The 11459-nt window shown below is 38.5% G+C and overlaps 1 protein-coding gene across 1 annotated transcript; it reads right to left on the bottom strand.

Moving 5' to 3' along the window:
• On the bottom strand, positions 1-9684 carry LOC147303285 (uncharacterized). The gene is made up of 6 exons (XM_086280662.1): positions 9422-9684; positions 7820-7942; positions 5708-5878; positions 5300-5466; positions 4904-5019; positions 1-1523 (listed from the first exon to the last, which is right to left on the bottom strand). The coding sequence occupies exons 1-6, from the start codon at positions 9528-9530 to the stop codon at positions 1343-1345; spliced, it is 867 nt and encodes a 288-aa protein (XP_086136788.1). The 5' UTR covers positions 9531-9684; the 3' UTR covers positions 1-1342.
• Between the last annotated feature and the right edge of the window lie 1775 nt (positions 9685-11459).

Genomic DNA, 11459 nt, shown 5'->3' with positions numbered 1-11459 from the left:
TTATTTTAAGTGACTTATTTTAATTTATTGTAATTTTAGTCCACAGACCCTTCTGTTGTTAACATCTTGACAGGCTGATTGTGGTAGCAGCGCCACCTGCAGGGCAACAACAGCAGTGCAGGGAGGAGACGTTACAAACAAGCCATCATGTTTCATGAAGAGAACAGATAGATTCATCGTTAACAGACTGCTCATGTCTGCTGCTGGATAGGTGCACGTTTTGTATTCACATGGCAGATATGAGTGACAGCAACAGCTTACACCCATGGAGAAAATACAGTCGTTATTTACGCCACGGGACAACAAACATTTTTACTTCTCAAAGCACATCTTCAAAGAGGGGAATGTTACACATGTGGCTACATCACGTATGGATCAAACATGACGTGTATTTTATGTACAGTATATACACACAGACATCTGACACATAACATATCTGATTCCAAATATAAAACAGACATTTAAAAGCATTTATCTTGATTCAACTTGAATCCCTGATTTAAGTCTGAAAGTGAATCATATAAAAATATATAAAAATATTTCTGCAGTTTAAGGCACAGAAACACTGAATAGAAGCTAGCGACAGGTCCAGAGGAGGGCGGCTGTTATTCCTGTTAATGCCACTGAGCACAGAGAGCCCAGTGTACGCTACTCCACTATGCTTTGAATAAAACACATTTTTTTAACTTCATACAGTTTCTTTAGTTTTTGTTATTATTTACTGCAGATGTTAAAATAAAAGTCCAGGGATTTTTAATGCTGTGATGTTATAAAGCTTACATTTAGAGTGAGATACATGCAACTAATCAATAATCAGCAATTTTTTTATGTATATAGTTCTACATAATGATTGTTTTAATTTAAGTATAAATGAATGCTGAAGGTTTTGTATTATTACCAAAGTAGAGTTATAATGTTTTAGTTTCTCGCACCACTTTTCAAAACCTAAACCAAAACCAAAACTATTTCATACATGATTAAGCTTTTGCAGAGACCCAGTTTCCTTGTGTTACCGTCTGTATGAGGGCACAGAGATACGCACGAGTCTGAAAGATCAGGGCCTCATCTGGACATGAACCTGGTTGTCAGTCCCTACTGCAGTCCTGACTGCTACACGGTACTTCAGGGACTTGACAGCACTGTAAATGTATTTTGACACTCCATCTCTGTTGCGTTCATGCTTGTGGACAGAGCAAACTATCCACACACACGTCACAAATAATGAGCAGTGAGCACAAATGGCACATGTTAATTAAATGCAAAAAGGTAAATAAGTGTTGATGACCTGACTACACTGTGACAGATAACCCAAGCAGCCAGTACAAAATACTAACTGGTTTTCTTAGTGTGGTATGGCAGTACTCGCGCCGGGGCCCATCTCTTTCTCACAGATGAAGGGTAAGTACATGCTGCAGGGGGCGTCGTACCAGCTCCGGATCGCCACGCGCTCCATCACACGTGTTTTCACGATGTAGCCGCAGTCTTCATCGATGTGGTTGTTGGGCTCACCCTCCTCCCAGAAACTACAGTACGGAGAGAGAAAGGGAGCGAAACACATCGACATGTATAAAAACCTTTAACATACATTCATGTTCACCCTGGATCTGATGGTTCACGTTAAACATGTCAAGAAGAAGAGCTAGGGCAGTTTTATTCCTATAGTGCAGTGTACTTTACAAAACCACCACTTCTAACTATAATCCTAAGATTATTTTTCAAACTGGACAGTTTGCTTTCAGCATCCACTGACAGCTTCTGCTCATCTCTTAGATTTGAGCAACTTTGGTCTAAATTCATGTTTAGTCTATTTTTACATTTTCCTCCCTCCTATTTTTGTTTCCCTGAACATGATCATCACACACGTGGAATTAAAATGCCACATTTTGAAGCTGGAGGTATCATCGTGCTGCTTACCCCAGAGATTATAGTTTGAGTCCTTCAGGAAACTTTTTTTTCTTCATGGGCTCATAATTGTAATATTGTTAATTAAAAAGAAAGAAAGACTTGTTGGACCCTTTGTCCTGGTGTAGCAGAGCAGCTGTGTTGAATCAAGGACACATCTAAGACCTGCAGGACACCGTGCTTCCTGTAACTACATTTAGCGCTATCTCTAGCAATTAAAAGGCGTGCTCTTTTGAGATCAGCTGACTGACTTGGCCATTGTAGAACGTCCCATTTCTTAGCCTCGAGAAGCTCTTGGGTCACTTTTGGCACATGCTTTGGGTCCTTTGTCTGAACCTGAGCAGAGACTGCAGCCCTGTACACTTTCATCCTACTATCAGCAGTCACGCCTCAATAATTACTAGAATTTGGTTCCAGTGGCAGCCATCTGTGGTCATGCAATAATGCTACTTCCACCATGTTTGACAGATGATGTGACATCATGAGTCGTTTCTCTTCTTATCCATACTTTTGTCCTTAAATCTTTCTGGTGCAAGCTCATCTTGGTTTCATCTGTCCAAAGATGTTTGTCCTTCTTCGCCTGCATGTCTGCACTTTAATTTAATTCAAAAAAATTTTATTCATACACCACCAAATCTCAATAATAGTTGTCTCGATGTGCTAATTGTTCAATCAATTGTTTTATTTTTAAACACTGTGGTAGTGTATAGTCATACTATACTACTAAAAGTGTGTCTTTGTGCAACAGAGTGTGGACCTAACTGCAGATTATTTTTCTTTGCATCTGTACTGAAATACAGTCTGGACAGTTTAAGGCAGAAACAATAAAACAAAACGTCAAATTATACAAAAATATCTTACATGAGTCAAAACGTCTACAGAAATAAAACCTAAAAAAATTTACCCTAAAGAGGAAGAAAAGGACAAAACAGGAATGTCAACAGGTTTGTCATCTACAAATAGAGGAAGAGAAATCAGGTGGCTCTTAGAAAATCTGTTGAGTTTGCACAAGTTGGGAAAATTTTACAGTGAGTCTGTGATGTGAAGCAGAAGTAACATCCAGAGCAAATGAAGCAACTCAGAGATATAATGCAACATTTTGCAATAACCAGGAGATGAAGAAAACCACACTTTGCATTTTCATGAAAAACAACCTTTGCTGCAAATCGGGCAGCCCTGACCTGCTCTCCCTCCAGCTGTTATCTGACATGTGGCGCTGCAGCACAACATTTAACTCTTTAGTGAGTCTGTCGCGCTTTTTGTTTCTCTATTGAACATCTTTACTTTCAATAAGCCAAAGGAACTCAGTCTAGAAAAGGGTCATGTCTAGTGACTTTGAGCACGAAGGCAAGACGAGGACAGCAGCAGTGCGTCACAGTGTGTCCAGTGTTCAGTGCATGCAGCGTTAGACTTGACCACTGGGATGTTGCTGGTCAGACTGGTAACCTCTGTCATATCAATGATAGAAATGATTCTGTCATTGTGCCCTTTAGTTTTCTTCTGTGGTCTTTCTGTGTTGCTGAGCCGACCACTACATTCATTCTTTTTAAGAATGTACCAGATTGTTGATTTGGCCACTCAGTCGTCAAATTAATCTTCAGTCTCTGAAATGTTAATGCTTTCGTTAAACCCTTAAAACTGAAACTGAAAGGCTGCATTTCCTGAAGTGTGATAAAACGAATCAAGTGAATATAAATTTGGTAAAAAGCAAAACATGAAAAATCAAAGACAGAAAAGTTCTTAAGATTCCACCTGAATAGGGCCAAATTTTCACACTGATTCATGCAATAGTTTAGGGTTCATAAGACCACAAATCGCTAACTCTGAATATCATTTTGTCCATGTCCCTGTTTTTATCTGCTGCCTGCACCAAATTTCTTCATTTGTCTTTTAGTTTAAATAAGCTTGGGAGCCACCACTGTGCAGAGTAAAAATCATGCGTGTGTTAAAGGTCAGTGTTCAGCTGCATGTTTGTTTTTTAAGTACACACTGTCTATTTACTCTACAAGATAATCAGTCACTCTTTACAAACAAAGAGCTCCAGGTTTTTCTCCTATTGAAGTCGACATACAGAAAACTAGACGCATATTTCAGAGCATCAGTGTCAAATAAATCTGTTGGCCTTGAATGATTGAATACCAGTTGTTCTTAGACTGCGGGGGCAGAGACAATAATAATAATAATAATAATAATAATAATAATAATAATAATAATAATAATAATAATAATAATAATAATAATAATAATAATATATGTAAGTATAACCTTTTGTTAATGATTAATTAGTCACTAATTAATCATAAATCAGCATTCAAAATCAATCAATCACAAGTGAGGTTACAGGTAAAATCATATTTGGATTTAACCTATAATGTGATATTTAGACTCCCCACATCCTAAATGGTGCCAATACAAACAAAGACAGTGAGTTTTAAAGATAAAAGATATAAAAGTTTTATCTGAAGATGAGTTCAGAAGTCCTGATATAAGTAGCCTGATATTCAGAAGCCTTATACGGTGTATCATTGCCTTTAGGAGGTCAGAGGTGTGGCATGATATTTTAAATCTTTATATGGGATTGTGCGTATGTTGGCAATACACACGGCACTTGTAAGAATTATAGTTTCTAAGTTAGAAGACTTCTTTTTAATTTTTGACCGATGGATCATTGAGTTAACCTCTTGAAGACACGCCTGCAAAGTTTTATCAGAATGCATTCAAAACTTTTACACACTGTTGTGTTTATTGTCGCTATAGTTGCGTTATTGTCCAAAGCAGGACCAAAAAAAAGAAACTGAACCAAAGGAAAAATGAATCTGCCGAACTGCTTTGCAATATTGCCCAATAAGTGAAGCAACTCATTTGGCACCAAACTTGTTTTGCATTCACTGTTCTGTTAGGACATTGCATCGTGTTGTAAGGCAATGCTAACATGACCACGTGTTAAGTTTTAGTCCTGAACAGGTTGGGAAGAAGGTAAGCAGAGAAACAAACGACCTACCCTCCGATCAGCGGAGTGCCGTCGACCCATTTCCACTCATCTTCTGTTTTTTCATCAGTTATTCCAAACCAGTAGGAGTTCCAGTGTCCTCTGGGAAGAAGATTCCAAAGAAATGTCTGAAAGGAAACATACAGAGGAAGCATTCACATTCAAGAAAGCATTAATCAGTAATGACTTTATACAGTAAAGGGCGTTTATAGAGTCAGCTCTTTCCTTGCTCTGTTTACAGGAACTTTACATAAGAAAATTCCACAAAAGCCCAAATGAGGCAGAAGTAATGTTTTCTTGTTGTCAAAGAAAAAAAGCCAGAAATCAGTGTATCCCTCCTTGGCACCACATGCATACAGCATGACTGCATCTTTAGTGGAAAACACAATGAAATTTATCAAACTGTACCTGCTCCTCAGGTGTGTGGATGATGGCCAGGTGAGCGCCTTTGCTCTCACAGAATGACTTGCTCTCTGGCCAATCCCGCGAGTTCCTGGAGATTAAGTAACAGCTGTTGTTAAAGAGGTGCCAGTCGTTGGGGCAGACGATAGGAGCCGACGTCACCACAGCAGGAGCTGATGAGACAAGAAAGAAGGAAATTGGTGCAACCAAAGATATTTACTTAACGGCTGGTAAATAGCTGATTCACTATGCTTGTTAGATGGGTTACAAAAAATGTAATCTTAAATTAAATCAGACTAAAGTCTTATTGATAGGATCCAGGCTGTATTTGACAGCTCATAGAGGAGACGATTCATTCTTGTGGCTTCACAAAGATGCATGAACGAAAACGATAAAGAAAAATGAGGAGTCTACCTTTAGTAGCCATCTTTGCAGCGAGCTTGGCCTGCAGCTCGTCCTTGTCTTTCTGCAGCTGTTGTTTCTCCTGCTGCAGCTTGGCGATGGACGCTGTCAGAGCTGACACATTTGCCTCCTGCGTCTGCTTCCCTAAGGATGCCTCACCACCACCCTGAGGTTTGTTTTTATCTGTTAGCAGTATGAAAGTAAGTTACATACAGTACTGTATGCTGAAGGATTACAATATACTGCCAAAAGTATTTGCTCATCTTCCTTTACACATGTATGAACTTGAGTGACATACCATTCTTAATCCATAGAGTTTAATATAACATGGGCCCAGAAAGCTTTCCACAAGGTTTAGGAGTGTTTATGGGAATTTTTGACCATTTTTCCAGAAGCACGTTTGTGAACTGAAGTTGGAGGCTTGGCTCCAGTGTCAGTGACTGACCATCCGTAAATGAATTAGAGACCCCGCTCTTACTCGTTGCAAAGTGTTCTATCGTGTTGAGGTCAAGACTCTCTGCAGGCCATTCATGTCTCATTCATGACTTTGTGGACCTTGTTTTGTGTTTAGTGTGCAGTGATGTTGGAACAGGAAGGAGCCATGGCCAAGCTGCTCCCCCAAAGTTGGGAGCATGTAATTGTCCTTAATGTTTTGGTATGCTGAAACATTAAGAGTTCACTTCACTGGAACTAAGGGGCCCGGCCAAATTCCTGAGAAACAACCCCACACCATAATCCCCACTGCTCTCAAATCCCAAACCCGAAATCTGTAGCTTCTGACTCTGCACCTCAGCATCCACTGATCGTGGCTGTAATCCACAATCACTTTCACTTTGTTGTAATAACACTAACAGCTGACTGTGAAATATTTAGTAGTGAATAAATTTCACAGCTGGACTTGTTGGTTCGGATCTGATCACAGTTTTAAGTCAGATAAATTTTCAGATCAGCAAAAAAAGAAAAGAAGACAAGAAAAATGTAACTCGTCATTTATTTATCTATGTATTTTTTTGGCCATTAAAAAACATTCAACTCAAGACTCATAAAAAACAAATTAAGGTGCAATATAGGGCAGTACGGGGCTTTGTATCTACCACTCCGCTGTGATATAATCAGCAGTAATTGTCACATAGCTTTATGTTGCCCTGCAGGTCCACCCATCTGTAGTTGGGCAACAGAAGATGCCTGGGACAGTTCAGCCATAACTTTGGACTTTTCCTACACATACATGCTCGGAACGATGTTGTCACTGAAGTGGACGCACGACAGGATTATGATAGCGTGGCTAAGCATGTTCATCATATGTTTAAACCCCTTGTTTTGCACAACGGAATACGGCCTTATGTCTGTAGCTAAACACCCCAAAAGCTTTTCTAACAGCTTTCACGGATCAACAGTGAGTCATTGCACCACTAATGCATCCTATGGTACGATGGAGGAGCTCCTGAGAGCGACCCATTCTTTCACAAATGTTGGCCAAGGAAGTGATCCAAATGATTCAATAGTTTGGATGGCTGAGTGAATACTTATACACCATATAGTGAATTTTCAGCCAACATACTGGAAAAATACCTGTTTGTGAGGCTGTACTACCAGCAATGCTAACATGGTTACAATGACATTATTAGCTTGGCGGTATAACGGATTCCATGTTCACCATGTAGAGTCTCAGCACGCTAGAATGTTGTGATTAGAAATAAAAACTCTTCCTGGAGTTATTTCTTTCACAGGAACTTAACAAAACACAATTTTGACCTGATGATTCCAGTAACTTAAAAATCAGTCGACCAAATCAGCCATGAGTCTGCATTCTTCCCACTGGCCAGCAGGGGATGACTCCTCCAGTTTCCAAAAATAAATTGGATGCATAAAAATCTAGAATAAAAAGCTACGTCTTTTTTGGTCTGTGACTTCAGAGCACAAACTCTACAATTTATGGTTTTAACCACGAGTTTCTACATGTGGTCAGAGGTTTACAAACACTCATCACAGGCATTCATTTTTCATTTTTTCATCGAATTTCTTTGAATGGTTGTTTTTCCAGTGATTGTACAACATACATCTTTAACGACTTAAAAAACAAGAATTGCGTGCAAAGGTTTTTCAGTATAGTTGTGTACTCACATTGTGCAGTGACAGCTATGATGGCGATCACGAGGACGGCGCACAGCGTTGCCAGGCAGATGGTGGCGAGGCGGTACAGCCTGGGACCACTCGGCCTGGGGAACATTTGCATCACAGGATGACCTGCAGGTGATGGGAAGAGAAAGACGGTTTATTAAAACCCCGCTTTAGCACAATTTAGAGAAGTTATTTTCACATATATGGATGATAGTTTCAGTTGATTCTGCAAGATTTAAAATAATCTTTAAACAGGAATTTATAGTAAGAACCTTTAAGAAAAAAAAAATATTTTTGTTCTGCAACACTGACAACAGTGACCTTTTTTTTAACCTGACATATAAAAGTATTCACACTTTTTGATGACTAAGTAGTGCGTGCAGTGGAGCGCTTTGTCCACAGAGGACTCTGCTCAGACTTGTAAATGTCAAACATGCTGGAACGCAATCCCGGCGATGCATTTGACATTTTTAATTATCTAACAAAGCATGATGCAGGTAGGAATTTATTATTTGTTTTTGAGTAAGTGAAAGACTTACAACTAATGTATATTCATCTATCTGAAAATTATAAATGTTAGTAAATAATAGATTTTAAACGTTCTACTTCATTATTTATCAATGATCACTTTTATATTAAAAATAAAAGCATTATGTCACCAGACAAAAAACACCATGTCCATAATATAAAAACACAAAAGCAAACAAAACCATCACAAAGGGCCTTAATATGCACACAAAAACATGAAAGCAAGCTATTCTAGTAGTTACCAAAAACCAAACTACAAGGAACACGTTACAAGAATAAAAGCTCATCTGAAAAAAGGAAATCCACAAACTGAATTGAAAACAAACAAATAAACATGAGAGCTTTGATTGGGCCCTTTGACACACAGTCTGCTAGTGACTGAGCTTAGCCTGCTGCTGCCATGGCTGCATTTTGAACTCATAATCAGTTTCTGCATGTTATTTTAATTAATTAAATTAATAAATAAAACTATATTTTGACTTCATAGTTTTAGTCTTTTATTCTTATTGCAGACTGACTCCAGTGTGTATAAAAGTTGGATTTAGTATCTAAAAGCTCAGGGCTGGTTCAAAGAAAACCACTAATGTTCCCACGGAAGGAGGAAGGAGGAGGCTCCGAGTATAAAACCCTATACTTGAGTACGTAAACCTTAAAGATTGAATTCACGTTTACACCATCATGTCTGTCTGTTATGTAACACAGAGTTTGGGACTTTGTAAAGCACTTTGATAATATATCTAAAAAATTTTCTGTTGATAAATGTTTTTTTCCTTTATCTTTTTATTATCCTTATAACATGATGCAAACAATTACCAGTGAAAGCCTGCAGAACTATGAAAATTAAATGACTGATACGAGAAAAACATCACTTTCATGTGAGAAGCTGCAAAGTGAATCCTGAAGATAAACATGTACAAAAGTTAAGGTAACAAATCTCAGTTTGACATTTTGCTGTCTCCATAGTGATAACACACCGTGTCTACAGGACAAAGTCAGTTATTTTAAAGCAAAGATAAACGAAACCGTCTGCATTCCTCCACAGAGGCACATCTGCAGGGTTAAAGTTTAACTGCTTACCACGGTGTTCCACATCTGGCCTGTGGGGTAAGTCGTCATGACAGGACTCGTCGTCTATTAGTTGGGAGTACATCCCCTCACAGTTCAGGGAGCTCCCGGTGGTCGACATTTCACCGCTGGAAGACAAATAGAATTAAAGAAAACTAAAGTTCTTGGTGGAGGGTGAGGCTCTGAGTCAAAGCTCCACCACAGCTGTGATTATAAACAGCTGGGATTAAACCAATGACTGTAGAAATGACTGCTTTCTACAATCATCGGGGGGGGGGGGGGATTCCGGTTATAACTTTCAAAATAAGACTTTTCGGTAACTCGAGTGATTACTGCTATGAAAATCCTTAAAAAGACGACAAAGAGACACCCTAACCCCCACAAAACAAAAAAATAACAATTCTTATAACTACAAAAACCAAAAATCACAGAGGAACTAAAAAAAAAACCCTGCTCAAATAACCAGCAAACAGACTGATAATAAAGCAACAATATGTACACAAAGGCTACGTTCACACCGCAGGTCTTAATGCTCAATTCCGATTTTTTGATCAAATCCGATTTTTTTGTCTGCTCGTTCACACTACAAATAAAATGCGACAGCAAACGCGCTCTAGTGTGAACGCTCTATTGTTTGACTGATGGCCCTTAATATAAAGACTTCGGACTTCACGTTTCCCAATTTTTGCTTTAAGTTATTTTGTTATTTCCATAATAATGTAGATAACCTAATAATTATCCTTATTGCTGTTTTAGAGAAGAGCGGTGCTTGCTGGCTACGTTCACACTGCAGGCAAAAGCGCATGAAATCCGATTTTTTTGACCCTATGCGACCCATATCCGATCATGCTATGACAGTGTGAACGGAACAAATCCGATATTTTCAAATCCGATCTGGGTCACTTTCGTATGTGGTACTGAATCCAATACATATCCGATGTTTCAGAAAGCGACTGCTGTTTGAACGCTCATGTCGCATTAAATCCGTCTTTTACGTCACTGACACAAGACAGACGCCAATTATCAGCGCCAGAGAAGCGCCCGATAAGACATCGCGAACGCTTGCTGGCTATCCAGTGAAACTGCTGGGAAGACAACGTTGGAGAAACGTTAACATTTTATTTGTACTGCATAATCTGCAGATTCTGACAGAAATCTGCAATGGCCAGTCAGAGGTTAAATTCGACCTCAAAAACATGTAAACAAACAATTAAGTCCACGAAACAAGAAGTGAAATAACTGAGAAAGACTAAAAAACAAATGTTCTTTAAATGAACCAAATAAACACTCTAAAGTCAAGAATAGAGTCACGACTACATTGCAGGACATTTGAGTGTCACCCACCCGGTTGTTCACCAAACCCTATTATGGCCTTCACACTCTTATTTTATAGCATTAAATTTGCTGACTTTTCTTAAAGTGGCCTAAATACAGACTCAAAAAGGGCATCTGGCATAAATCCAAACCAAATGTGCTGGAAGCTAAGACGACCTTTCAAAATAGTCTTTTGTCTTCACAATACTGTTTTATAAAAAAGAAAAAGAAAAAAGGAGCACATCTATATATATTTTCAAACTAAAAGAACCAAAAACATTTTTAATTCAAAGCCTAAACTTCACTTTCCATTAAAATGCAGTCTTTTTATTTAAAACGAAACATATTATTCTTCCCGTGTTCCCACAGTTTACATTTTCTCTGGTGTAAAAATAATATAATTCTAACAATATTTGAGGATTTTTTTTAAGGAACCATTTGCATGCTATAGCGGATCTTTACGTGACAGAGGGAGAGAGAAAGAGAGCCAGAGGCAACAATCAGAGACAACATCATCACATTAGAAAGGTATAGTAATCATCCACAACTATTTTCAGTTGCGGATGATAAAGGATTCATAAAGTTTATCCATGTAGTGAATCCTATGTATACAATTCCCAGCAGGAAAACACTCTCCCAAATAATCATCCCAGGCCCATATGACAGAGAATGTGCATCCTCTTTTTGTTTTGCATATTTTAATTTATATTTTATTTTGTTGTGGTTTGCATTGTTT

This window comes from Aulonocara sp. 'chitande type north' Nkhata Bay, linkage group LG22 (genome assembly GCF_057382095.1).
Source record: "Aulonocara sp. 'chitande type north' Nkhata Bay isolate Kocher_YH1m ecotype deep benthic linkage group LG22, A_spYH_male_GT1.1, whole genome shotgun sequence".
In the NCBI taxonomy this organism is placed as follows: domain Eukaryota; kingdom Metazoa; phylum Chordata; class Actinopteri; order Cichliformes; family Cichlidae; genus Aulonocara; species Aulonocara sp. 'chitande type north' Nkhata Bay.
The sequence above is the reverse complement of the archived record's forward strand: the minus strand, read 5'-3'. Positions and strand labels throughout refer to the sequence as shown.

Excerpts from the sequence above, each read along its gene's own strand:
- LOC147303285 (XM_086280662.1), bottom strand. The coding sequence starts at position 9,530 with ATGTCGACCACCGGGAGCTCCCTGAACTGTGAGGGGATGTACTCCCAA. Across the intron at positions 5,467-5,707 it reads TGCAAAGATGGCTACTAAAG|CTCCTGCTGTGGTGACGTCG; the intron begins GTAGACTCCTCA and ends TTGTCTCATCAG. Across the intron at positions 1,524-4,903 it reads GGCACTCCGCTGATCGGAGG|TTTCTGGGAGGAGGGTGAGC; the intron begins GTAGGTCGTTTG and ends TCCGTACTGTAG.